Below are 27,984 nucleotides of genomic sequence, written 5' to 3'. Positions count from 1 at the left end.
ATATTTTTTTTTCGAGTTAACGTTTTTTCGCGATAACGAAAATGATCAAACTGATCACTTTTTTTTTTGAAAGCAAGATAAAGAAGATAAAACAGTGCCATACCTTAACAAAAAAAAGCCTCTGTAGTGCGCGGCGGACGAAGTACATGGTTCAGTCAGAGTCGGCAGTTTTGTCGTCTGCTACAGTTCATTATTTTGTTGTACACTTTAATTCCCCACAAAAAATATTAAAATCCATTGCAGTGTTTAAAATCCATTGCAGTGTTTATGAATTCACACAGGACGAAAGAAATCCGTCAACTTCAACTGTTTGACAGGCTCACTGCACTTTCCGACGAACCGTTCAATTCTTGTGTACATTAAAAACAAATCCTTTTTCTAATTTTTACTGACAAAAACTGTAATCATGTGTCAAAATACTGGATCGGCTTCAAGATGGGCTTGTGAATAAAAGTAGTCTTGGAATTTTTCTCGTCGTATTTTTTTCCCACTGACCGTACTGATCGTATTCTCGACAATCATGCGTACAGAATACGGCGAAATCGTATGGGTTCCCAGGTTTGCTAGTACTTAAAACATTTGACACAAATAAAAAGTAATCTCTACCCAATAATTTCTTCAGAGCTTGGAATGCACTTTTCAGATATGTTTCTTGTACATCGTATTCTTCAACTGCTAACCATTCCATTCTTATAACCCACTGTGCTTTTTCAGTTTCTTTTAACTCGTTGCCATCACAACCACACAAACAAACAGATAAACAACTAAATGTAAAAGAAACATTCAACAAAACAATACTGATTGGAAGCTATCAAAACATGACCAAAATTTCGTGATTTTTACAATCAGCTGCTCTCAGATGAAAAATTCTTTAACAATTTGCAAAAGCATTTCTGGTGGGGGAAAAAAGGAGAATGAATGACATGGGGGGGGGGGGGGGGGGGGGATAGAAAGTTCCTTTAGGCAGCTGAGATATTCCACTGGAGATGCAATCAACAGAATCACACTAACCAAGCTTTTTACCAAAACATATCACATCCAAAAGCAGTTCACCAGTCACCCAGGGCAAACATTAAACAAAATCGTTGACAATCTGAGCCGTACCTAGTCAGCCTAAGTGTGTAGTAGTTCTGTGAACTCTATAGTGCAGTCTGACAAAAGCTGTTACAAAAGTGTATATTTTTCCTTACACATAAGATTTCAACCACAGTTAACACTGTCAGGTCCAACAAAAAAGGAAAATTGTAGGTTTTTGTTTCACACATTTTAAAATGTTCAAGTATTAAAAGCTTTAAATGGCATCCTCACAGCAACACTCTTCTTGTCCTAACGTGCACCACACCATACAATGCAAAAGAAAAAGAAAAAAAAGCTTAGCTTTTATATAAGGCCAAAAAAAAAAAGGTCTGTTTACGGTAACATAGGCCAAAAAAATAGGGTCGGTAGGTCGGGATTTTTTAATTTTTTTCCCCCCCCCCAAAAAACCCATATTTTTACTTTATTTTGCACAAAAAAAACAAAAGATTTTTTTTTTCTTCCCCCAAATGCCCAAAAAAAGTCTAGGGTCGCGCGAAAAAAATAGGGTCGGTCGGGTTACCGTAAACAGACTAATTTTTTTGGGGGGGCCTAAGCTTGAGAAACCTCTTTAATCTAATGAGGCCTTGTGCAAATTTACACATATGTAGATGGATGAAACCTGAGGATCTTTAAAATCAGGACAAATTGTCGTCAGACTCAGATGATCCAGATGTCCAAAATATGTTCATTTTCCCCCTGCTATTACCCCTTTTTGAAGGTTTGGAAAATTCTGGAAATCCATCAGGAAATAACTGTTCAAATCAGGATTTCCAGATTGGAATTTCATCTATGGGCTTATCCTACTTGTAAACATTTTCCAGGTGGAATATTTTGCTTACCCTTACAACAGCGTGCACACACACACAAACACAGACACACTGTGACACACACACACACAAACAATCACACAAGAAAAAAAAATTCTCGCTTCATTAGGGGGCAAGGCTTATATTGCACATTACATTTTTCTAGTCTTTGACAATCAACAAAATGTCCCATTTAAAAAAGCAAGGAAAAATTAAATGACAAGCCTTAATTTGACAATTTTTCCAGTGGCTGGAAGAGATCAAAAGATTCGTGAAAATTTGCATATATAAATATAGATATATATATATAGCAGACAAGAATAATACACAAGATGAAATGTAAGGTACAGGGTGTTCCCCCCAAAAATGCCACCCACTAAAATGCTAATAACTCCTAAATTTGTTCAGTGACTTACTTCATATTTGGTGTTCATTGGCTTGTTATATGGGATGTTTTGTTCACAAAGTTTTAAGTTGTTATGTAAAATGGTCCGACTTTTATGCTTTTTCAAAAATGTATTCTAAAATTCAGGGATTGACTCAAAAGTAAGAAGTTTGGCACTGAGTGATAGCCACACTCACCCGATTTTTACCCTTCAGATGTTTATCTGTTAGTTTTTCTGGAGGGTCTTGCATATGAAAACCATCCTCAACCAATATACGAACTGCAACAGCAATTACAGGGGGTCTGGAAGGTTCAAGCCGGGTGAGTGTGGCCACTACTCAATGCAAAACCTCAAACTTTTGAGGCAATCTTTGAATTTGAAAAATGTTTTTTTTTAAAGCGTTTAAATCAAACTACTTGTCCTACATGACTAAAACTTTGAGCACTGAACATCCCACATCTCAAGCTTATGTACACCAAATATTCGCTGAACAAATTTAGGAGTTATTAGCATTTTAGTGGGTGGAATTTTGTTAGGGTCACCCTGTCACTTCTCATGTAACCCATCATTTCAGCCAAGACAGATATGTCCAGGCGTTCATGGGATGAGCATCCATGGAAAGGTGTTCTTAGGTCCTACCTCTCCCAAAGACCCTCAGTCATAGCAAAGGGTACTGATATGTATTCTACCATGTTCCTGTTTCTATTCCACAACAAGATATATCCAAGCACCCTGCACTAGCACAACTCCCACAAGTTGTCTAACCACCCACAATGTGAATTCTCTTGCCACACTAGACTACATCAGTATTTTAAATCTGACTAAATCAGACTTCTCTGTCACCCTAGATACCAGACATTCCATATAAACTACACGCACCCTAGATACCAGACATTCCATATCAACTACACGCACCCTAGAAGACAATTCCAGGTGAGAACTAGCAGATTCCCCAAAAGACAAAGTCCTGGCTATACAGTGAAACCTGCTTGAAAGACCTTCTACTTTAACCACCCAAGACACTGAGGGAGGTTACAGAGACCGCAACAGGAGGCCTATACTTCTGATTAAAACTAAAACCACCTGAGAGACTGAAGCTTTAGTCACAGAGACCGCAACAGGAGGCCTATACTCCTGATTAAAACTAAAACCACCTGAGAGACTGAAGCTTTAGTCACAGAGACCGCAACAGGAGGCCTATACTCCTGATTAAAACTAAAACCACCTGAGAGACTGAAGCTTTAGTCACAGAGGCCGCAACAGGAGGCCTATACTCCTGATTAAAACTAAAACCACCTGAGAGACTGAAGCTTTAGTCACAGAGGCCGCAACAGGAGGCCTATACTCCTGATTAAAACTAAAACCACCCAAGACACACACAAAAACGACAGCAACCAAAGGGGGAGCCCTACACGTCCGCATACGGTTCAACCTCCTCTTCCTCCTCCCCCTCTTCCTCTTCCCCCTCTACCTCCTCCTCCTCCTCCTCATCATCATCATCATCTGTGAAGTCCTCACCACTAAAACCTGGGGAGTATCGGCCCCTCTTTCTGGGAGGACTCCCCGCCAGGTCGGATGAGGGTGAGGGCGGCCAGTCGTGGGAGGGGCTTCCTGGCGGTGAAATGGCTCGGCCAATGCGCATCCTGTTCTCTGAGATCCACTTGTTCTGTGTACACACAAAGACACATAATGAATGATGGAGAGAGCTGTTAAACTGTACTGATGCGCATGGTGTTCTCCGAGATCCACTTGTTCTGTGTACACACAAAGACACATAATGAATGACGGAGAAAGCTGTTAAACTGTACCGATGCGCATGGTGTTCTCCGAGATCCACTTGTTCTGTGTACACACAAAGACACATAATGAATGATGGAGAGAGCTGTTAAACTGTACCGATGCGCATGGTGTTCTCCGAGATCCACTTGTTATGTGTACACACAAAGACACATAATGAATGAAGGTGAGCGCAGTTAAAATGTATCAATGCGCATGGTGTTCTGTGTGAACCTCTTGCTCTGTACACACAAAAACACATAATGAATGACGGAGAGCTGTAAAACTCTACTGATGCGCATAGTGTTCTCTATGAATATTTCTCTGTACACACAAAAACACATAATGAATGACGGAGAGCTGTAAAACTCTACTGATGTGCATGGTGTTCTCTATGAATATTTCTCTGTACACACAAAAACACATAATGAATGACGGAGAGCTGTAAAACTCTACTGATGTGAATGGTGTTCTCTATGAATATTTCTTTGTACACACAAAAACACATAATGAATGACGAAGAGCTGTCAAAATGTATCGATGCGCATGGCGTTCTTTGTGATCTACTTGTTCTTTACACACACACACAAAAACATAATGAATGAAGGCGAGTGCTGTCGAAATTTACCGATTGGTCAATACACATATATCAAAATTGCAGCATAACTGCGAAAAAAGATTATGTTTTATGCGTATGAACAACAGTGACACCAGTTACGCTCTACTGATCTATCCATAGACACTAATCTATCAAAACGCAGTATAAATTCGTTTGCGTTATGTGTATTTGTGCATAAATAAAGATATTGCTAACAGTTGTACTGAACAATCCAGTGATATTTAGTCCACCTGCTCAGTGATAAGGAGATCAATGATCAAGGACAGTGGTACCTGCCATATTAGGACCCTCCGATGACAGACCACCTTCAATCAAGAGGAACCTTCTGTAGTCCCTTTGACTATTATCTTGACAAAATATACCTGTCATGACAGGCCACCTGCCATGTAGGGACACTTTTGGCTGGTCCCAAGGGTGTCCTTTCATCGCAGGTACCACTGTAAAAGTCTTCATGTTTCCCTCATGAACATTGTGCAGCTTTGTGTTAAGCAGCCCTATAGACGTGCCTGAAATGTATATTCTTCGAATTTTGTACATCTGTATCTGATTGCATTCTGTCCACTCAAATCTGAAAGTCCACAATTAGGATCAGGTTACAATACACTCAGGAGGACAGAACAAACCAATCACAAACCAACACAACTTCTAAGAGAAATGTCAGATTAAGAGCACTAAAATGAGCAAGAAATCACAGGATGTTCTTCTTCTTCTTCAGCGTTCCAGAATTTTCTGGTTACGTGTGAGCACGTTTGCCCATTTGGGTTTCCCACACTATACTCTGAGAGCATAGTCAGCTTCACTCTGCTTTTGGTGAGTAGGCATGCTGGGTATTTTCGTGTTTCCATAACCCACCGAACTCTGACAGTCAGATTACAGGATCTTTTCCGTGCGCACTTGGTCTTGTGCTTGCGTGTACACACGAAGGAGGTTAAGTCACTAGCAGCTCTGCACATAAGTTGACCTGGGAGATCGGAAAAATCTCCACTCTTAACCCACCAGGTGGCAGCGACCGGGCTTCGAACTCATGACCTCCCGATTAGGAGGCCGACATCTTATCACCATGCCACTGCTCCCGTCTACAGGATGTTCAATGTGGGTATGCCACAATATTCACTCAAAATATTTCAATCTACTTCCCTTATGCTCACAATTTTTCGTGCCTGGCTGAACTTATTGACAAAGTTGCCGATTAATGTTCACTTAAAACTGTTCAACCTTCTTCACTTTTTTGACAAATACTCACAATCTTTCCTTCTTTGCGCAACATGTCTAAGAAGTTGCAGATGAACGTTCACTTGAAACTTTTCAATCTACATTACTTTTTCAACAGACTCTCACAATCTTTCCTTTTTTTGTCGAACATGTCGAATTTCACTTTTTGGGACCGAAAATCACAGTTATGCCTTCTTTGCCAAACATATCAAATTTCACTACAGTACAGTAGAACCCCCCCTTTTAAGACCCCCACATGAGAGACTTCCTCTTTTTTAAGACTCGCTTTTCTCAGATGTTCTGTTCTTCTTCTTCTTCAGCGTTCCAGAATTTTTCTGGTTACGTGTGAGCTCGTTTGCCCATTTGGGTTCCCCACACTATACTCTGAGAGCATAGTCAGCTAGCTCACTCCGCTTTCGTTGAGTAGGCATGCTGGGTGTTTTCATGTTTCCATAACCCACCGCACTCCGACATGGATTACAGGATCTTTTCCGTGCGCACTTGGTCTTGTGCTTGCGTGTACACACGAAGGGGGTTATTGTCACAAGCAGGTCTGCATATAAGTTGACCTGGGAGATCGGAAAAATCTCCACTCTTAACCCACCAGGCGGCAGCGACTGGGATTCGAACTCACGACCTCCTGATTAGGAGGCCAACGTCTTACCACCACGCCACTGCGCCCGTCGATGTTCTGTTGAAACCCTCTGTACCTTTACCTCCATTTACTGGGTGGCCGAGTGGTAACGCACTTGCGCTCGGAATCGAGAGGTTGCGTGTTCGACCCTGGGTCAGGCCGCTATTTTCTCCCCCCTTTCCTAACCTAGGTGGTGGGTTCAAGTGCTAGTCTTTCGGATGAGACGAAAAACCGAGGTCCCTTCGTGTACACTACATTGGGGGTGCACGTTAAAGATCCCACGATTGACAAAAGGGTCTTTCCTGGCAAAATTGTATAGGCATAGCTAAAAATGTCCACCAAATACCCGTGTGACTTGGAATAATAGGCCGTGAAAAGTATGATATGCGCCGAAATGGCTGCGATCTGCTGGCCGATGTGAATGCGTGATGTATTGTGTAAAAAAATTCCATCTCACACGGCATAAATAAATCCCTGCGCTTAGAACTGTACCCACGGAATACGCGCGATATAAGCGTCATATTGATTGATTGATTGATTTTAACGTGATCGGGAGGTCTTGGGTTCGAACCCCGGCCGGGTCATACCTAAGACTTTAAAATTGGCAATCTAGTGGCTGCTCCGCCTGGCGTCTGGCATTATGGGGTTAGTGCAAGGACTGGTTGGTCCGGTGTCAGAATAATGTGACTGGGTGAGACATGAAGCCTGTGCTGCGACTTCTGTCTTGTGTGTGGCGCACGTATATGTCAAAGCAGCACCGCCCTGATATGGCCCTTCGTGGTCGGCTGGGCGTTAAGCAAAAAAAAAAAAAAAAAAAAAACACCTCCATTTTAAGACTTGATCACTCACTTTAAAAACCTGACTTTTTCACATTCTTTAAAGGTCGTAAAAGCGGGGTTCCACTGTATTCGGTGGCAATTTAAATCAGGGGTGGGACTCTCTTTTGATGAAAAAAGAGGAAATCCCTTTTTTCTAGGGGGGTTCGGGGGCATGCTCCCCCAAATTGTTTTTAAATGGTACATTAAAATCTGTGCAATCTGGTGCATTCTGAGACTAAAATTCAACTCGTTTGGATCGGGTAAAAAAAAACATTCTCCACACTCCCCACCCACCCAAACAAAAAACACACTTTCACACAACTATGGTAACATTTTAATGGTGCATACTTACGTAATGAACCATGTATTCATAATCCAATACTGGCAATAGTATGATCCAAGTGACGCCCCAATGCATTGAAGCTCAACATTACTATTAGTTATCAGGAGTTTGCAGTCAGCACAATTTAAATCTCAAGCCTCCAGTTTTCTGTTCCATCTTCACTTCTCTCCATATCATTCAGTCAACAAGTTATAGATACTGTGATGAAATGGGACACGGAAAAATAGATAACTCCAGCGGAATTCATAAGTTGTGTCCGTGGAAATCCGAGGAAAAGTCCCACCACTGTAAATTCCCAATCATTCTTTCTTTGCCGAACATGTTGAATTTCACTTTTAGCGACAAACACTCACAATCTTTCCTTCCTTGCCGAACATGTCGACAAAGTTGCCGATGAATTCTTTGCTCTTCTCCTCCCACTTGTGGAGCAACAGGTTTCCGCGATCTTTCGACTCCTTCCACGCCGACATCAGTTCTTTCCCCTTGTCCTTGATCTTCTCCTCAAACTTGGCGTAGTTCTCCCGGATTTTAAGCCGCTTGGCCTGGGAGAGACAAAAAAGCATAAATAAATGTTGCGCTTTTCCCGTTTTACAATCAATCAGATTGGATGAAAGACAGTCACAGGGAGTAAATTACGCGTAACATGAACGCGATCTCAGATTTCATTACCATGTTTGCACATGCGCACTCACTGAATGGGAAAGTTGAGCCCTGGAGAAACTTAAGATCACTACACCGGAACCTTTTGACAGCCCCGGAGAAACTTCAGATCACTACACCCAAACCTTCTGACAGCACACAGCAACAGGAAGAAAAGAGGGGCTTAGATGTCTCTCTGTATCAGACACACGAACAAGGATACATGAAAAAGTCTGAAAATTACCCATGGTTCCAAAAAAATACACTAATTCTGAGGATGGAGCACAAACACAGCTCTGAAATTGTCTTGGATCTCACAAGAAAGTCTGATTTCAGCAAAACATCTAAAGATTCTCATGTGTGCTGTATGCTTGTGGCAGCATTGATTGAGACCCATGAGTACCTTGTACCCACCTTCATGTAGCTGACGTTGAGTTCTTTGTGTGAGTAACCCCTGGCCAAGTTGCGCCTGATGTAGACATCGTAGTCTTTGATGATGCGCGTTATGACGTCTGTTGTAGAAATGCCTTCCGTTCTCTCTGTTGGTAGAAACCTGAAACACATATCTTCATGCTCAAAAGTCAGCGGTGGTCAATCTTTTATTTTTATTTATCATTTTTATTATTATGGTGAGCTTATATAGCGCGAACCACAATTAACTGTGCTCTCCGCGCTTTACATACTAATTTCTGCCGTGTGAAATGGAATTTTTTACAGACAGACAGACAAACAAACATTTTTTACACACAATATATAACGCATTCACATCGACCAGCAAACCTCAAGCCTGTTAGGCGAAACTTTACCTTTCACGGCCTTTATTCCAAGTCACACGGGTATTTTGATGGACATTTTTTTATCTATGCCTATACAATTTTGCCAGGAAAGACCCTTTTGTCAATCGTGGGATCTTTAACGTGCACACCCAATATAGTGTACACGAAGGGACCTCGGTTTTTCGTCTCATCCGAAAGACTAGCACTTGAACCCACCACCTAGGTTAGGAAAGGGGGGAGAAAATAGCGGCCTGACCCAGAGTCGAACACGCAACCAATCTTCACAATTGCACCATATTTTTGCACAAACAGGAGAACATTTTGTGACAGAACTGTTAGCAGCAAGCTATGAACTTATGAAGTCCTGGACAGGGATAGGACGGGAACAGTACAAGAAAAGAACAGTTGTGATTTTTCTGTTGAAGTAATAAATCGTATGTTTGACACCTAAATCAATCTGCTACCATCATGCATTCAGCAAAAAACAAAACAAACACAAAAACACAAAAACCCACTCTGCATAAAATGCAGCCACGCTATTGATTTCATTTTTATTTCTTTTTCATTTTCATTACTTTATTGTCCCATCGCTGGGAAATTCTTGAGTCGCTTCCTCCCAGTGAAAAGCTAGCAGCAACTGAGTCGCGTTACCTAGGTGTCTGCGTGTTTAGGTGTAATCTGAGTCACCTGCACTTATGGCAGAATGACCGAGGTCTTTTACGTGCCACAGTGGTGACACGGAGGTGGAACATGGATACTGAATCTAAGTCTGCACATAAAGTTGACCCGTGTCCGGCCCGGCCCGGATTCGAACCTGCGACCATAGGATCACAAGTCCAGTGCTCCACCTCATTTTTGGCATGTGTCCAGGTGTCAGGCTGTCTCTCATCCTCGAGAAAGGCGGGGATGTAGCTCAGTCGGTAGCGCGCTGGATTTGTATCCAGTTGGCCGCTGTCAGCATGAGTTCGTCCCCACGTTCGGCGAGAGATTTATTTCTCAGAGTCAACTTTGTGTGCAGACTCTCCTCGGTGTCCGAACACCCCCCGTGTGTACACGCAAGCACAAGACCAAGTGCACACGAAAAAGATCCTGTAAACCATGTCAGAGAAATACCCAGCATGCTTCCTCCAAAAGCGGCGTATGGCTGCCTAAATGGCGGGGTAAAAACGGTCATACACGTAAAAGCCGTGGGAGTTTCAGCCCATGAACGAACAAACAAAATCCTCGAGAAAGCCTGAATAGATTGGGTGTGATGAACATGATCGTGAACACAGATAGGACGGTACTTTGAAACAAATTGCTATCACATGGGTGAAACTGATCAGAATTGAAAATAAGGAGAATGAGGCCGGGGTCCAGGGGCCGCCCAAGCCCTGGTGGGGTGCAAGGCAGGGGCGGATCAGTTAATTTTATGGGGGGGTTTCCCAAAAGTATATTGTGAAGATATGGGTGTGAAGGCGCGAAGCGCCGACCCGACGGCGCGAAGCGCCTAGCTTGCTAGGGGGGTCCGGGAAATTCCGGCCCCCCCCGGAAAATTTTGAAAAAAAGGATGCAAAATGGTGCAATCTGGTGCATTCTGAGGATGATCATTACCAGTTTCAGGCAACAGATTTTGTCACTGATTAATACCCCAAAAATTGAAACTCAATGTAAAATAAAGAAATGCACCATAAAAATATTATTATTTTTTGGCTGGTTTTTTTTCCCGGAAACCCCAGAAACCCCCTAGGGGGGCCCAGGGGGGCGAAGCCCCCCGGAAGAAAACGAAAAATCAGGCTTTTAAGGGTAAAAGTAGGCCTATCCTGGTATCTCAAACACACAAATTTGCACATTAAACATGGTAACAAATGCCAAGCTGTAGTCCGATAATTCGCGCGCCCAGTGAAACAAAGACTCAGCGATGTCCGGTCACTGTGTACAGTGTTAGGGGAAAAACGAATCGGATCGCCGGCGAAAAAAAAAAAAAAAAAAAAAAAAATGTTTTTAATTTTTTTTTATTTTTTTTTTTTTATAAAGATTTTCAAAATAAGGAATTCCTTATTTGACCAATTTCATTTGGCGGATTTCCGCCCTGAGGCGGAAGAGTTTCACCCATGCTATCATATTAATAAACTTAACCACACTTACATGCCTCGCTCTTTGACAAATTTGTACACATCATCTGCAGAGCCTGTGGTGTAGGGAAGATCATCATGGGCCACAAAGTCAATCTGCAAACAACAAAAATGACACAAATTAAAATTAATTTAACTGTACATGCCTTACAAAAATATCTGCTTTGTTCAAAATTGGAACCTCCTTTAAAGACTCGCTTATTTCTTCTTCTTCTTCTGTGTTCGTGGGCTGAAACTCCCATGTACACTCGTGTTTTTTGCACGAGTGGAATTTTACGTGTATGACCGTTTTTTACCACGCCATACGCCGTTTTCGGAGGAAGCATGCTGGGTATTTTCGTGTTTCTATAACCCACCGAACTCTGACATGGATTACAGGATCTTTTTCGTGCGCACTTGGTCTTGTGCATTCGTGTACACACGGGGGTGTTTGGACACCGAGGAGAGTCTGCACAAAAAGTTGACTCTGAGAAATAAATCTCTCGCAGAACGTGGGGACGAACTCACGCTGACAGCGGCCAACTGGATACAAATCCAGCGCGCTACCGACTGAGCTACATCCCCTCCCACTCCCTTATTTAAGACTCCCTCCCTTCTAAGACCTTGTTTTCTCAGACTTCCTCATCATAACCTCTGTAAGCTTACCCCGGTAAGCTAGCGCGGTCTGAGAGGAACTCGACTGTCTCGATCTGTGTAAAATGTCATATTTTGGTCCAAAGTACAAATAACGTAATAGGTCGAGCGTTACCTTGTGGGCTGTAAGAAAGTCCATGTCCAGTGTCCAGGGGGCGTCGGTGACCACCTCGTCCACGTAGCGACAGTGTCGGATGGCCTCGTACCGCTCAAACTCGTTCATCACCGTCCTGCCCTTCTTCTCGTTCGTCATCCTGTCGCTGCACACTGTAATCAAACCATGGCTGCCAATCTTATGACTATGAAATTCATGTGGGGGTCTGGGGGCCGCAGAGGGCCCTTGTCTGACTTGCCCATAAAGTCATAGTTCGTCATATACTGCGGTAAAAACCTCACTTCAGCCTTGGTTTTTGATCTTTTTTTGTTGTTTCAGCAGCATTTTTAGAAGGCCAGAACCGCAAAAAAGTACAACTTATTTTTCGCACATACGCACATCGACTTGGCTGGTCTCGGTTAACCAGAACGTCTTTTCACCGGTTTTGTCCAAAAAAAAGAGGCTGCTTTCACAAATTATTTTAGAAAATGTTCTTTTCGGGAAAATCAAAACATTTGTGGGATTTCGTGATGGATTTGAAACATCAGGAGAATTGCGAAAAAATTCGGGAGGGTTGGCAACTTTGTCAAGCGCATTTTCTTTTCATTTTTCATTTAATTCTTCTTCTTCTTTTATGAGCTGAAACTCCTCCGGTTTTTATGTGTATGGTAATTTTTTCCCTGCCATACGCCGCTTTTGGGGGAATTTTTCATTTCACGATTTGTTTGACAGGTTCCACTCCTTATTGATATGATGCAATATCTTGATTTGATCGGCTGACATGGCAGAGTGACTGGATTTTGTGAGAGCCTGGACTTGTACTTGTGAAGAGATGGCTAGAGCGATCACTAATAAATTACAGCATCAACAATTAATGTGGCTTCTACAACCAAGAAGCAATCTTCTGAAGTGCTACCCATAGTACAGCATAAAAAAGACCAGGAGTAAATTTTCCTACACTGTAAAAAAAATTCTAAATGACACTCACCACCAACTATGAGAAATGCATTGGGAAACGCCATCTTGGCTTGCATGAGTTGGCGAGCGTGGCCCGTGTGAAACATATCGTAGATGCCATCTGCGTACACTCGTACAGGGCGTGGGGCTGAAAAAATTCAAGAAAAGAAGAATTAATTAGAGTTTCGTTTGCTAGTAAAATATCAAGTTCCTTTCAATAAACATCACACCGACAGCTCGGACTTTACATCTAACTTCTGTTTCAAGAACTTACTTTTTTCTAAGGTTCACGCGTCTCAGAGTCTGCAAAAATATTTTCACTGGAAAGCACTTCCCCCTATTAGTTTCAATGTACATTTTCTTTCACTCCTCAGAGGTCGTACAAAAAGTCAGGTTACATTATACAGGTTTGATATTTTCTTAAAATTGGGGGTAATACACTGTAGCTGATAAAAAAACTGTGTCAACAAGTACTTTTTACAGCTGATTTTGACACACACACACACACACACACACACACACACACACACACACACACACACAAACCCTTCAACTGGGGCTTTGAAAGTTACAGAAAATCCTGTCTGTACACACCCAGTCCCTTTCTGGCTTCGTCGAGGGAGATGCGGATGGAATAGTCACACTGCTCCAGTGACCTCAGTGCCAGAGGCTCTGTGTGAAAAGGCGCTGGTCCCAGGTTCTGCAGCAACAAACAAAACAGTCATCAGATACATCTAACTTTCTAAGACAGTCAAATAAAGAAGAATTCCCATCTCCCGAGCCGGACTTAACTCATTGTCTCCCAGGTACGGATATACCTGAACCCTGGACTCATTAGGCTCTATCTGACCAGGTACGGATATATGCGCTCAGACTGTTAGCTTCTGAGTCGCTTCTTGTAACGTCGATCTAACGCCTGCATTCCAGCGTGTTGATACACAGTTACTACACAGTAAATACTATTCAGAGTGACCTGCTGCAGCACAGCTGGTCTCGGCTAAAAAAAACTTGGTCAACATATGTGGGGTAGAAAGTGTATAATGTGTAGCGCCAGCGAACGCCAAGAAAAAAAAGAATTCCTTGCTATAGTTAAACCTGCCCTGGCGACCACCTCTCAAAAATGTCCACCTCGCTACTACGACCACCCGAAAGGATTGCCAACAATATTTTTTCTTATACACTTTACTATAATGACTACATGTCTATTAGAATCATTTTTGATTGGCTCCTTGGGTCACAGTCCACACAGACAGGTTTGACTGTTTTGTGAACAATAACATACATGTACTGTACAATGATCAGGAGGAAACAGAAAAGCTTCATTTCACACGAATTCAAATGAACAAAGAACTGGACCTCAGAAAATTGCCTTTTATTAGTACATATATATATACATGTTTTTGTGTGTAATATACTAGTGCATATATATGGATACGTGCTTGTGATATGTGTGAGTGAGTGCGTGAAGCACTAGTATTAATGCTTTTGATTTGCTAGAACGGTAGATTAATGATCACGAATTCTGAAAAAAGTTTCATGTGTGCAAGATTATAGCAATTGCTTGCGGGTGTGTGCATGACTACTAAAATAGGGAATCGTTAACTTTGATATATTTCAATTGGCAATGTGGACAGAAAAAAAAATTTGAGTGTAGTTTGTACTTATATAACTGTATGTTAGAACTTTTCCCATAGAAGTGTCTTCATTAATAAAAGATTGTGAAAATGTGTGGACAGTCTTGCCAGGGCTCTTACAGTTTTTGTGAACACACACACACACTGTGCACACACACACACACTGTGCACACATACACACACACCAGTGTTCAGCCTTTGAGAAAAAGACAATGGGACTTTTGTCCCCCTCAACCGAATTCTGATGGGACACTGTAGTTGAAGGCAAGAAAAACCAAGCAGACTAATAGGTGGTGGGTCGGAAATGTTGTTGTCGAAAGATGCAAAATGGTGCAAATAGTGTGCCATTTGAGAATTTCCCTCTGTATCATCTTGTTATTGTGGTGTGTGTGTGTGTGTGTGTGTGTGTGTGTGTGTGTGTGTGTTTTGATGTCAGAGACACGTATTTACATTTTAAATGTTCAGCATTAGTCGCCCACATAGGAATAGCAGATCGCAAGCGTTAGCGAACATAATATAAAAATCGTTTACTGCTTTTGTACCTAATTGCTTCAGGTTTTAGTCCTCTTGGAAACATCTGTTTCGTCCTTATATATTTCGCTGGACGTCAGATGCATGTTAATTGAGCTATGTTGGCATTTTTAAAATTTAGACAATAACATTACTAAACATAAGTCCCTTATCGTAGAACAAAGGGTAACCATTTAGTCAGTGTTTTGGAACGTTCATTTTTTTCAATGTTTCTTCCAAATCTTTAACAGCCGAACTCCGTTGTTCACAGCTTTTGGAGCCATTATGTTCTTTTTTGTTTAACATCAGCTGAGGCAGCTGGCAAGTAATCTTTGCATGCTCCCATAAAAGTGTGTCTTTTCTTTTAATTGAGGCATTATTTTTTGGTGTGGATTTGTGTTTCCTACAATCGATGCCTTGGTGAAGTTGGTGCCTTCATAAAGAAAAATATGTGAGCGAAAAAAGATAAGTTTGCCAGATTGGCTGCGTACCATGCACTACAGTCAATCACTGCGTGTTATACGAACTCCGTTAAGCCTTTGCTCATTTCGAACGACGCAGTGGTTTGTAACTGAAGTGAATTCTGATGGGACATTTTCAGATTGTATGCGTCAATGGCGCAAGGCACTGGTAAACTGAACCCTGTACACACACACACACACACACACACACACACACACACACACACACACACACACTGTGACTTTCCTGACCCAAGGACTTTATTGGCAAACAGGTTCAAGCAAAATCTGAGACAGTCCGATGGAACAACATCAGGGGGGGAAATGGGTCCTTCAGAATACCACATTAAAACTCTGTTATATATGTATGTTGGCAGTACAGCAATCCATTTAATATTGTACTCACTAACCCTACATCTATCTCTCTCTCTCTGTCTCTCTCTCTCTGTCTCTCTCTCTCTCTCTCTCTCTCTCTCTCTAAGTGTGTGTGCAGTGTGTATCGCCTGCAATCATGTGTCTCCAATTGTCAGTGTTAAGTGGTTTAACTTTAAGTACACATTGTGTGCACAAACTGCATGCATGATTGACAATTAGCTGTCAAGCAAATGCTGGTTCTTTTGATTCCCTGGTAGGTCAGTTGAACAGTTGAACGTTAAAGCTCCGATTAATGTGCATATTTTTTAAATAAAGCACAAATTCATATTGAGAGCTTGGACACTGCGCACACTGCAAATCAGAGCTAACATTTTCACTGTCAGGTCCATGTCGGACCATGATTGTTTGGCCCAACTAATCAATGGCATTGTGTTGCATTATGGTTTGAATGGTGTGCAACTCTTCCACACCCTATTTTGTTTGTTTGTTTGTTTGTTTGTTTGTTTGTTTGCTTAACGCCCAGCCGACCACGAAGGGCCATATCAGGGCGGTGCTGCTTTGACATATAACACACAAGACAGAAGTCGCAGCACAGGCTTCATGTCTCACCCAGTCACATTGTTCTGACACCGGACCAACCAGTCCCAGCACTTAAACCCCATAATGCCAGACGCCAGGCGGAGCAGCCACTAGATTGCCAATTTTAAAGTCTTAGGTATGACCCGGCCGGGGTTCAAACCCACGACCTCCCGATCACGGGGCTGACGCCTTACCACTAGGCCAACCGTGCCGGTTCCCACATCCTATAAAACCAAGACAAAGTTATGTTGGGAACTAATTGTCTGTTCTTATTGCAAAACAGTGGAGCCACCCTTTTAAGACCTCCAAAAATCTGAGAAATCAGGTCTTAAATAGGAGGAGTCTTAAAATGGGGGTAATTTTACAGAGGTTATGAACAGAAAGTCTGAGAAAACAAGGTCTTAAAATGGAAGGATTCTTAAATCGTGGGGGGGGGGGGGGGGGGGTGGGGGTGGGGGTGGGGGGGTCTTACTGTATTGTGATATTAGTGAGGCGCACTCTCAAGGAGGGTGCAGTCACATTCATGTCTGATGTGCAATGTGACCTCTACTATTTTTGTCTTGTCAATGTCATAAATTCAGCACAGTGAGTGTAAATGGGACTAGTGCACTAACCATCCTTTTTTTTTCTTTTCTTTTTTTGGGGGGGAGGAGGGGGGGGAGTGCAGGCTTGAGGACTAAAACAGAGAGAGCTCAGAGAGAGAGCTCAGAGAGAGAGAGAGTCAATTTTTCTGTGTGGGACACTTTGCATTGGCTACCAGTGAGGAAGAAGGAAGAGCACCTAACACCTGGCATACATTTATCTAAACACGCGTGAACTCAAAACCTAAAAATTTAAAATATAAATTAAAAAAACTATCCTAAACATAAATTAATCCAAAAACAAAGAGACTGCCAACGTTCCAAAATTCAGAATAAAAAAACAAGAAAGGTAGCTTGTTGGAACGTTTGTTATTGACAAAACAATACATTCACAAATATATCGACCTAACGGTCTTTTAAGTGCACAGACAAAGCAATAACAAAAACTTATCTGGCTGATTTTTCCTTCCGCCTGAAATACAACCATGCGCATAGATACTCTCTCTCTCTCTCTGTCTCTCATTCTGTCTCTCTCGGTCATGTTCTATTTAATTTTTTCGACGTTGACGTCATTCCCTGTCTACGTCACTCATTTCGTCATATAATCATTCATTCGCTTGCGGCTTCGTGGCAGGCGGAAGGAAAATTCAGCCAGATAAGTTTTCATTATTGTTTGTCTGTGCACTTACAAGACCGTTAATTGGGTCGATATACAGTCGACTCCGGTTAATCGGCCACTTTTGGGACTGACTGAATTATGGCCGATTATCCGAAGTGGCCGATTATCCGAAAATCGCATCGGGAAGTTCCTCAGAACAAAAATGTTGGATGTTGGAAGTTACTTATGGTAGCGGAAAGCGGAAGTTTCGTGCATTGGCGTACGTGCTCTACATGTCTCCAAAGAATGTGTCCAGTGTCGTCTGCTTCTGTTTGGCACTGGCACGTTTCCTCACTGCAGCACAGACAACGTCCAGGCAATGCAGTTCTTCTTCCCCGAAGGCATTTTCCAGGGCATAGACGCTCAGGACTTCAAGCGCGTTTTTCGCAGCCACTGATGTGATGGGTGGTTGATCTGGTTCTTCATCAGATTCCTCTGTTTGTTTCTTCTAGTCTTGGTCTTTTTTCACAGACGCGTTCCACGATGTCTTCCTCAGTCAACTCGCCTTCCACACAGACGATGTTGTCGTCTATATCGTTGAAGACCTCCCCGTTGACGATTTCTTCTGGCAATGAAAAATCCTCGGGGTCTTCTGTATCACATTCCATGAGAGGGGGTCGGCCAGGACGAATGAATCCACCTTTCTTAAAACATCCGCTAACAGTAGACGGTTTTACCGCTCGCCAGCTTCTGGAGACAAACATGATCGCATCAAGAACGTTGATCTTTGAACTGACGTCACAGGCTGTGGCGTTGGTTTCCAGAAGTCCTTTTTCTATGTGGTTTAGGGTCATCTCGATCAATTCCTTCCTGTACAGCGTTTTGAGATTCTTGATGACACCCTGATCCATTGGCTGAAAGATGCTGGTTGTGTTGGGGGGAAGGAACTCAAGCTGGATGTTATTCAGCTTGATTCTTACCACATGCGCTGTGCAGTTGTCAACGAGAAGGAGAATGTGCCTACCAATCAGACGGAGGGCCCTGTACTCAGTAAACTCACTGGCAGACCTTTGTGCTGTCATGTGAGTAATGATCATGGAACCACTCACAAAAACGTGAAAAGTGTGAGGAGTGAGGTGGCCGTTTAGCCGATGTGCAAAGTTTTCGTGGTGGCCGATTAACCGAACATTTTAACACATAACTATGAAGAAAAGATTCGATCCCAGGGAAAATTGGCCCATTATCCGGAATTGGCCCATTATCCGGATGGCCGATTAACCGGAATTGACTGTATTTGTGAATGTATTATCCTAAACATATCATGAACAGTCACCTTACAACTCACACAACACTATATAAATCACCAACTGATCCATTGTGTTTAATCACCCTGCCTATGTCACTGACACGACAACACAAAGAGGTCAGACTGTGGCAGTAGAAACCTAGTATATTTAAAATGACCGTACAGGTGAGATAGCATGACACAAAATCAGGTGTGTCCATTAGCCAAAGTAGACACAGGTCTATATATATCTAAAATGACCTTACAGGTGAGATAGCATATGATACAAAATCAGGTGGGTCTATAATAGGCCAGATCACAGGAGTAGCTCTCAATTTTAGTTCAAGTTTTTGCCCTGATAGTGATGAGAGCCCTGTAGGGCAAGGTGTACAAGGTCAATTGCGTTCAAAGGTGTGCTGACTTGCAGTAGCACTCACATTGTGTAAGACAGAAGGTACAGGCATGGGACTGGGGGAGAAACGAACAAGTCTCGTGAAGCGAAATCAAAACATTCAGTCGTAGTACCTAATTTGCACGAACAGATTCTCTGACATGACATATATTTATACAGTAGTCCCTTCCATTTCCGGCCCTTTCGTGGGCGTGAACCTACCCGGAGCGGCCAGCTTTCCCATGACTAATGAGTTTTCCTTCTATAATTGACTCTTAATGGCCGTTAACCTGTCTGACGCGGTCAACGGTCACTGATTTTTGCCCTAAGGTGCCCTCTTACTCGACAGGAGCGGCCACTTAACGGCCACTTGTCACTTTCGCGGGCGAGTGCCTGTGGTGTGTGTGTGTGTGTGTGTGTGTGTGTGTGTGTGTGTTGTGTGCACAGACGGCACAGCACGAGCAGACGACATGAATACTTACGCATGCGCAAACTGTAAATACAGACATGCGCATACATGTACATTTACGGCAGTCACTTCCGGATCGATCACAGCTGATGTGAGTTTGAAACACTTGTTTATCTGACACTCAAATACATATATAATAATCCAAACAACACACATAGAAACATACGAAACAATAGCTTAGCCAGGACGATCGAGTTAAACACGCAAATAATTAAGATGTATAAACGAAAGCAAAACTAACAGAGACAATGAATCGGCGGCTCGTGGATGATCGCTTTCTTTTCTTCATGAAAACTTGATCGTGTTTTGGGGGTTTTTTTGGAGGAGGAGGGGGCCTGTAATGAACGGCCACCTGATATTTGCGGTCACCTTTGCAATGACTAATGGGTGACCGGATATGGCAGGTACTACTGTACTAAGTTTTGGATTCAGGAAATTATAAGGAATACAATGCAATTATTTTCACTCCATTTCTGAAATGTAATATTCTCAACTACAATTTTTTGAATTTTAATGAACTCATTAATTATTTTTTAAGCTTCCAAGCTGAAATGCAATCCATATACAAGAAAAGAGTGAACAAAAAGAAATAATAATCAGAGCTGAGCCAAATATCAATTGTCTAAGAAGTCAATCAATAATTATTTGGTTGAAAAATTAAGAGGTCTCAGTGCGGACTCAGTGCAGATGTCATCAAAGATATTTATTGAAATAATGAGACCAAAAAAACTCATCTGGGGACAATTTACCTGGAATTACTCAAATGCTAATTAGTTTCATAAAGATCTGCCAGGTAGTACATTTCTAGGAATCGCTGTGCACGCACACATATATACATGCATGCACCATTGATATGTGTGTGACTGCACTGTAAACAATGTTATGTTGTTGTATTTTCTTCCAATGATTGTACAGCGCTTTGAGCAGCGTTAAATCCTGGATATATGTGCTTTAGAAATATTATGCATTATTATTATTATTACCATGATAACCCTCATCTCAATTAAATCCCAGTCTAATTTCTGAAAAGATTTAGTCCAAACTTGACTCAATCAATGTAAGAAGGGTTACGTACTGAGGTGTAAACTCTTGACCATTCCATCTCCAGGTGAGAAATGTCAACAAATTCGACATCAAAAATAGGCTACAATAATGACATAAGGTGCTTATTTCAGGAATGTCATCTGACGTTGGCTGCATTTGGAAAACAAGAAGCTTCTCTGCACAAAATAATCCCAACAGCATCTGTGATATTTTCTTGCAATATGTATGTGGACCAAAAATTCACAGCTTAACTTCATAACATGAGGACGTGGCTACATAACTGCAGCTGTACAGTGCACATCAATATACTACTATGACACGTGACAATGATTTTCTGGCCCAAAATTCTTTTCAGTTACATAAGTCAAACTGCTATTCTTGCTTGTGTGTATGGTTTTTTTATTCGTTTTTGTAACTTCAGAAGAAGAGTTCAGAAACTTACTTACTTACTGCCTTTCACGCCTGGTGTTCAGAAAGCTGCAATAAATTAATGCTGCTGCACGCTTCTCTGAAATACATATGGTATTTTCAAGTCGAGAGATTTGCTTTCTAAAAAGGTTGCAGCTGTCTTGGTTGCTCACAATGACTGCCATTCAATTTCACCATCTGTGACATTGTTAACATTCTTTCCTGAACTCAAGAGTCAGCATTCAGATCAGTTAATCCCTTGCAAGCTATGCAGTACATGTACCATGAAATTGAAAGGAATGTATGTCAATCCAAAAGCATACACTTTTTTTTAATCTTTTTTTTGGATGATCCATTGCTTGAGAAACTAAGTTGCAATAGCAACAAATTACCCAGTTCACTGCAGAGTTCTCATAGGCACACATAAATGGTGCAATATATGATTCCCTATACAGGGTTCAGCCTGCAAGAAAAAGACAATGGGACGTGTGTGTGTGTGAGTGTGTGTGTGTGTGTTTTGATATCAGAAACACGTGTTTACATTTAAATGTTCAGCATTAAGGCGCCCACATAGGTTAGCAGATGCATGCGTTAGCAAACATAATATCAAAATCAGCAGATGTTTTGTTCCCTCAGAAAGCCACACTGAATGTCTGTTCCTTCTTGTGTAGAGCTGGTTTTGTACCTTGCTTCAGGTTTTAGTCCTCTTTGTGTGCACGTTAAAGATCCCACGATTGACAAAAGGGTCTTTCCTGGCAAAATTGCTTAGGCACAGTTAATAATTGTCTACCTATACCCGTGTGACTTGGAATAATAGGCCGTGAAAGGTAAATATGCGCCGAAATGGCTGCAATCTACTGGCCGTATAAAATTTCATCTCACACGGCATCACTGCAGAGCGCCTAGAACTGTACCCACGGAATATGCGCGATATAAGACTCATTGATTGATTGATTGATTGATCTGTTGCGTCCTTATTTTGCTGGACGTCAGATGTATGTTAATTATATACCTTAGTGTTTCAGAAATTGTCAGAACCTACAGCGTTTCGAAGTTTTGGACAAGAACATTTATAAACATAAGTCCCTTATTGTAGAACCAAGGGTGACCTTTTAGTCAGTGTTTTGGAACGTTCATTTTTTTCAATGTTTCTTCAAAATCGTTAACAGCCGAATTCCGTTGTTTACCGCTTTCATAGCCATTATTTTCTTCTTATTTTGTCAACATCATCCGAGGCTGTTTTTTAATCAAATTCATATTTTTGATTCTTCTAACACACACACATGTAGACATAATGAGATAAAGGTAACACACTATCTGGTAGCTAAGTTAGTACAAGTAGAGCACTGCACTTGTTATTATAGACATAGATGACTTAATTATCTCACATGAAAAATTAATGTCAGGTGTATACGTATCTATATACGTATATCACAACATCGAACAAAAAAATGACATAAAACAATAAAATCCAGGGTGCAAACACAACTTAAACACTTCTTCTTCTTCTTCTGCGTTCGTGGGCTGAAACTCCCACGTACACTCGTGTTTTTTGCACGAGTGGAATTTTACGTGTATGACCGTTTTTTACCCCGCCATTTAGGCAGCCATACGCCGTTTTCGGAGGAAGCATGCTGGGTATTTTCGTGTTTCTATAACCCACCGAACTCTGACATGGATTACAGGATCTTTTTCGTGTGCACTTGGTCTTGTGCTTGCGTGTACACACGGAGGTGTTCGGACACCGAGGAGAGTCTGCACACAAAGTTGACTCTGAGAAATAAATCTCTCACCGAACGTGGGGACGAACTCACGCTGACAGCGGCCAACTGGATACAAATCCAGCACGCTACCGACTGAGCTACATCCCCGCCCTACTTAAACACTTATTGTAATCATCTAATGTCATTATCCACTCATTTCTAATACATTCTCTCTCTGTCTCTCTCCCCTCTCTCTCCCCTCTCTGTCTCTCTCCCCTCTCTGTCTCTCTCTCCTTTCTCTCCTCTCTCTGTCTCTCTCCCCTCTCTCTCCTCTCTCTGTCTCTCTCCCCTCTCTTTCCTCTCTCTCCTCTCTCCCCTCTCTCTCCTCTCTCTCCTCTCTCTCGACCCCTCCCTTTCTCTCCTCTCCCTCCTCACTCAGTCTCTCTCTTCCTTTGCCGCACAGATCGAGCAAAAGCACTGATACATTGATACAAGTGAAGACAGAATTTAAAAAAATACTGCATCGGGTCAAACTGGTTTGAATCGAGGCCGAGGCGCACACGGGTCAACTTTTGAGATGAATCAGAGACGGTATCCATGCCCTGACCTCCTATCCTGCTACAGCACATAAAAGACCTGAGCCATTCTACCAGGAGAGGGGGTGTCTGATTCATGGGTGGGAATGAAAAATGTCTTGAATCCTGAATAGATGTTAAGGAAGGGTCCACTGGGGTCCCCAGACGCTGAAGGATTTGTATAATTAACACACAAAAACCCATCACCACAGACATTACGAATCCGGATATCCGGAATATACCGGAAGAATGCCACCCATGCTGATTACACCCAAAAACAGACGTATCTGGGAAGCGAGACTCTCGTTGCTGTCAGCTTTCCACTGGGAAGTAGCAAGCAGATTTGCTCAGTAATGAAACCACAAAAGTATGAAATGAAATGAAAAGAAAAAGAGAAGATTTCAAATGCTTACGACTTCTAGTTGAGGGCAGGCATTCTTGCAGCGACCGTCGTGTGTTCGTTTTCTGCTGACAGTGACCTTCTCCATCCCGACCTCCATCTCGGAATTGGTTGCCATGGTTGCCATGGTTGCCATGCCAACACTCCTGAAGGACATTCACATCATACTAGTTGTACCGCCTTGCAAGTATGTAATAAAAGAAAGATGTACTCGCAAACATTGTATTATATGAAGTCTTATGTATGTTTTTGAAATCAAGAGAAATTGAGGAATACGATGCAATTATTTTTAAATCAGCTAGTGAAAATTCGATTTATAATGACAATGTACACACACATTACAACCCTCGTCTCGATTCCCCGTCTAAAAAGGAGGGATCGAGTCTTAAATCGGGGGGGGGGGGGGGGGGGGGGGGGGGGGGGGGTCTTAAGGCAATGAGCGGCAGTAAAATTAAACTTGGAGAATACATGGAATAACCTAGTTTTCTGGGTAGTTATTGAAGAGACTTATACCAAAAAATGGAAAACATTTAAATACTAAGGGACACAGACTGCTGTTGCTATGGAAACAGCCGCCATATTGGATTGCTAGGAAACGGTTTTACAGCAACATCATACATCAGACATGCATAATATTTGGCACTAGGATACACATGACTTGTATCTGCAATCATATAGAACGATATTTTGACTAAAGACTACAGTTGAATTTAAATTAATTTTTGTAATAAGGATTAATGAATTTCAAACTGCATTATATTCATTCATCTTTATTTCAAAAATTAATTTAAATTCAACTGTAGTTTTTTGTCAAACTATCGTTCTATATGATTGTAGATAAAAGTCTTGTGTATCTCTGTGCCAAATATTAAGCATTTCTGATGTATGATGTTGCTGTAAAACCGTTTCCTAGAAATCCAATATGGCGCTGTGTATGCCAGTTTCCATAGCGGCGGCAATCTATGTCCTTTAGTTTTCGCAATTTTTTTCATTTCTTTATATATATATGTCACTTCAATAACTACCCAGAAAACTAAATTACTCCATGTATTTTCCATGTTTCATTTTGGCCATTATAGTGCCGCTCATTGCCTTAAAAGGGGGGTTCCACTGTATATATGTATAGCAAATCTGTTACTTGTGTGCAATGTATTTGGAAATCTTTGTGCTATGTACATGTATGAATAAGGGAATCTGTGTGTGTGTGTGTGTGTGTGTGTGTGTGTGTGTGTGTGTGTGTGTGTGTGTGTGTGTGTGTGTGTAGAATTTGTCAATTGCAAAGTATACTTTAATATATATATATGTATATTTGAAATGGCATTGTGTGTACATAGAATTGTTCATTTGTGCATAATATTTTGTGAGATACTTACAACCACTGTAGAATTTGCATAATAGAAGTCATTATTAAAGGCACAGTGCAGCTCACAGCCTTCATTTTGCCTTTTTGTTGCAGCTGAGTGCATTTACAGTTCAAAAATCCTCCTATGGTAGTAAAACAAACCCAAAACTACCCAACGATGACATCTGTGAAGCTAGACAGTTTCTTGTTAACGCGAGTGCATAAATTAACCTAGTTATTACGTGGTGTTTGGTCGGAGTTCGATTCAACTGAGTGATTCTGGCCTCCATTTTGTTTGACACAAACTCATGATGACGTCTGACATAGTTTGCTAGTGACGTGTCTTTTTGTGCATGATGTGGTGATCTACCTGGTCTAAATTTAGATCCAAAAATAGGTCAAGACCCGCAGGGTCCGAGTACGTAATTCGTAAAAAAATCGCAGTTCTTGACTCTGGGATGCAAGTCAATGAAACTTGGTAGTTCTTCAAACGGATAGCTGCCTGAGGTATGACTAAAAGCCCCAGGGGCTCCGTGCACCAGGATTTGACAAGTTCAGTACCTTTAATATTACCATTATTAATATTATACCTGTTAGAACAGGCTACTTGCAATGTATGGACACTAAATTTACAAACAAACTACAAATTATACAAAACACTAACTGAGGAAGTAGAAGAAAAATAAAAATGTTGAGAGTTGTTATAACATACATGTATCTTGTTATTCTTGCCAAGAGTTTGCTACTAACAATAGGGGAAAGAAATGTTTCTTTCCAATAATGAGGTCAAAAATATTGGATTGGTAGGTCGTTTACTTTTTAAAATTATTTTTTAATGTTTGTTTTTACACAGTCGCATGTGCCAGGTTTTTATAAGCAAGACATTTTACAAGCTGTGTCCCCTGGATGTCAGAGAAGAGTTAATTTCCTTGTAACCCATAAGTCTGCAAAATGAAGTTTTGTCATTTTTATTTAATTATTTTTTAAGGGTAACAGAAAAAATCTGGGATCAGGAGGAAAACAATTGGTAGTTCAGAGAATCAAAAACACTGTCTTTTTTTCTCTCTGGGCTTTATGGTTAGGCCACCAAAAAAAATTGTCTGTTTCTGGTCACCCGACCGACCCTAAATTTCGGCGCCGACCCTAAACTTTTTTTTTCCAAACTCAAAATTTTTTTGTTTTTTTTTTGGTGGTAAAGGACAGGGTGATAAAATGAACAACAAAAACGTGTGAAAACGAAAGTCCGCTGACGATTTGTAAATGTGTTGAGTGTCTTGTCTCTATGTATAATGAATCCAGTCTCTTTGCGCGATTTTTATAGTTTTATTGGTCTACATTTGGGGTAAAAAAAATTAAAAAATCCCTACCTACCGACCCTATTTTTTTTTAGCCATGTTACCAGAAACAGACAATTTTTTTTTTGGCCTTATCTCAAAAATACAGTAAATTGAATGTCACCTTCCTAACTACAAACTACATCAATACAACACACTGAAATCCTGCAGTTAATTTTGCTTCCTGGATCTGCTATTTTCTCTTGCACTCACTTCCAAAAACATCTACCCCACCACATTCCTTTCAAAGTAAACAACAACAAAACAAAACATATTACACGTAGCTCTAATTTAATCATTAAGTTTAAATCAAAATCACTGTCTTAGTTGCTCAAAGTCAAAGTATTTTGACCTTACCTAAGTCCTCTTCTTCTGAATGCACTAGCTTTTCTTGCTGTCGCCATCGTAGAAAATCAGTAAGACGACAGCCAGTAAATAAAGTCCCGATTGAGCAGTCTTGGTATTACTGATCAATTAGTCACGATTTCAACCCACCAACTGTTGCACTACTCTTCAAGTAAAATATTCCCGTGTACAGAGAGGCACGCCAGTTCATGACTTTTAAGACGATTTGCAGTCCAATGATGAATCAGACTTTGAACTGCAGTTCACGCATGTCATCACCCTTGTTTATATTAATCTGCTGTCCTTGAATCACTGACCAAATTAACACCAGAAAGTCGACCACTGGAGTAGAGAGCAGAAAGCAACGTGTGCCTGTTCAGGCAAGAGAGGAGAGTAAAAATAAAAAAATAAATAAAAAAGGCCGATTCAGCGTCCTCTGCGTGCACGTAACAAGCAGAACACTATGTTCACAAACATTACTGTAAGTGTAACACGCACATAGCTGCTGTACTGTGTCAATGATTATGTGATTTATGATATTCCCTTATCTCATCTGCCCAGCCAAAGGCAAAGTGCAACAGCTGAGACTGATTGAGACTGATCTATGGCAAGGGGAGGGGCTTGTAATTAGATCAGACGGTTTAAAGAAAAAACAGACGTACATTTCAGCTGAATTGTATTTCCGCGTGTTTCTCATGCCGACAAAGAGTCCAAAGTTCTAGTCTACGTGGCGAATTCAAAGCGAAAGGTAACGCCGGAAAACAATCGTCATTCTATTTCGACCCCAAAACGGACGGTGATCATTTCGTCAGTCCAGTTTTTGTTTCTTTATTTTTGCCTCCCAACTTCTTCAGCTGGACATGTACACCACAAAAGCAATAAAGGCGTGATTACCTACCTGTATCGATTTGTCTATGTCAACAGCTGCAACCTGCGTTGTTTTGACTCAGTGGATAAAACCTTCGCGGATGTAGAACTGATGTGTACATGAGGTCTACGTCATCACTATGTGTGTAAATGTTGGGGATTCCCATGGTAGTAACCTCCCTTTGCACGATTTAGCGCC

General features: G+C 41.5%; 1 protein-coding gene across 2 annotated transcripts; it reads right to left on the bottom strand.

Annotated features, from left to right (window-relative positions):
- Positions 1-14: 14 nt before the first annotated feature.
- On the bottom strand, positions 15-27,922 carry LOC138945992 (choline-phosphate cytidylyltransferase B-like). Of its 2 annotated transcripts, none has more exons than XM_070317529.1 (9): positions 27,817-27,922; positions 23,911-24,043; positions 13,479-13,584; positions 12,916-13,032; positions 11,949-12,100; positions 11,214-11,296; positions 8,725-8,863; positions 8,025-8,213; positions 15-3,935 (listed from the first exon to the last, which is right to left on the bottom strand). In XM_070317529.1, the coding sequence occupies exons 2-9, from the start codon at positions 24,031-24,033 to the stop codon at positions 3,678-3,680; spliced, it is 1,167 nt and encodes a 388-aa protein (XP_070173630.1). In that variant the 5' UTR covers positions 24,034-24,043; positions 27,817-27,922; the 3' UTR covers positions 15-3,677. The 2 variants fall into 2 exon arrangements, with proteins under 2 accessions (XP_070173630.1, XP_070173628.1); XM_070317527.1 differs by lacking the exon at positions 27,817-27,922 and adding an exon at positions 26,931-27,338.
- Between the last annotated feature and the right edge of the window lie 62 nt (positions 27,923-27,984).

Source organism: Littorina saxatilis, linkage group LG13, assembly GCF_037325665.1.
Source record: "Littorina saxatilis isolate snail1 linkage group LG13, US_GU_Lsax_2.0, whole genome shotgun sequence".
NCBI classification, from domain to species: Eukaryota; Metazoa; Mollusca; class Gastropoda; order Littorinimorpha; family Littorinidae; genus Littorina; species Littorina saxatilis.
Note: the sequence above shows the minus strand (reverse complement) of the source record. Positions and strands in the feature narration are given on the sequence as shown.

Coding starts and splice junctions, on each gene's coding strand:
- LOC138945992 (XM_070317527.1), bottom strand. CDS start 26,977: ATGGCGACAGCAAGAAAAGCTAGTGCATTCAGAAGAAGAGGACTTAG. Junction 11,297..11,948: donor ACTTTCTTACAGCCCACAAG/GTAACGCTCGAC, acceptor TGTTGTTTGCAG/ATTGACTTTGTGGCCCATGA. Junction 8,214..8,724: donor TCAACGTCAGCTACATGAAG/GTGGGTACAAGG, acceptor TGTCTCTCCCAG/GCCAAGCGGCTTAAAATCCG.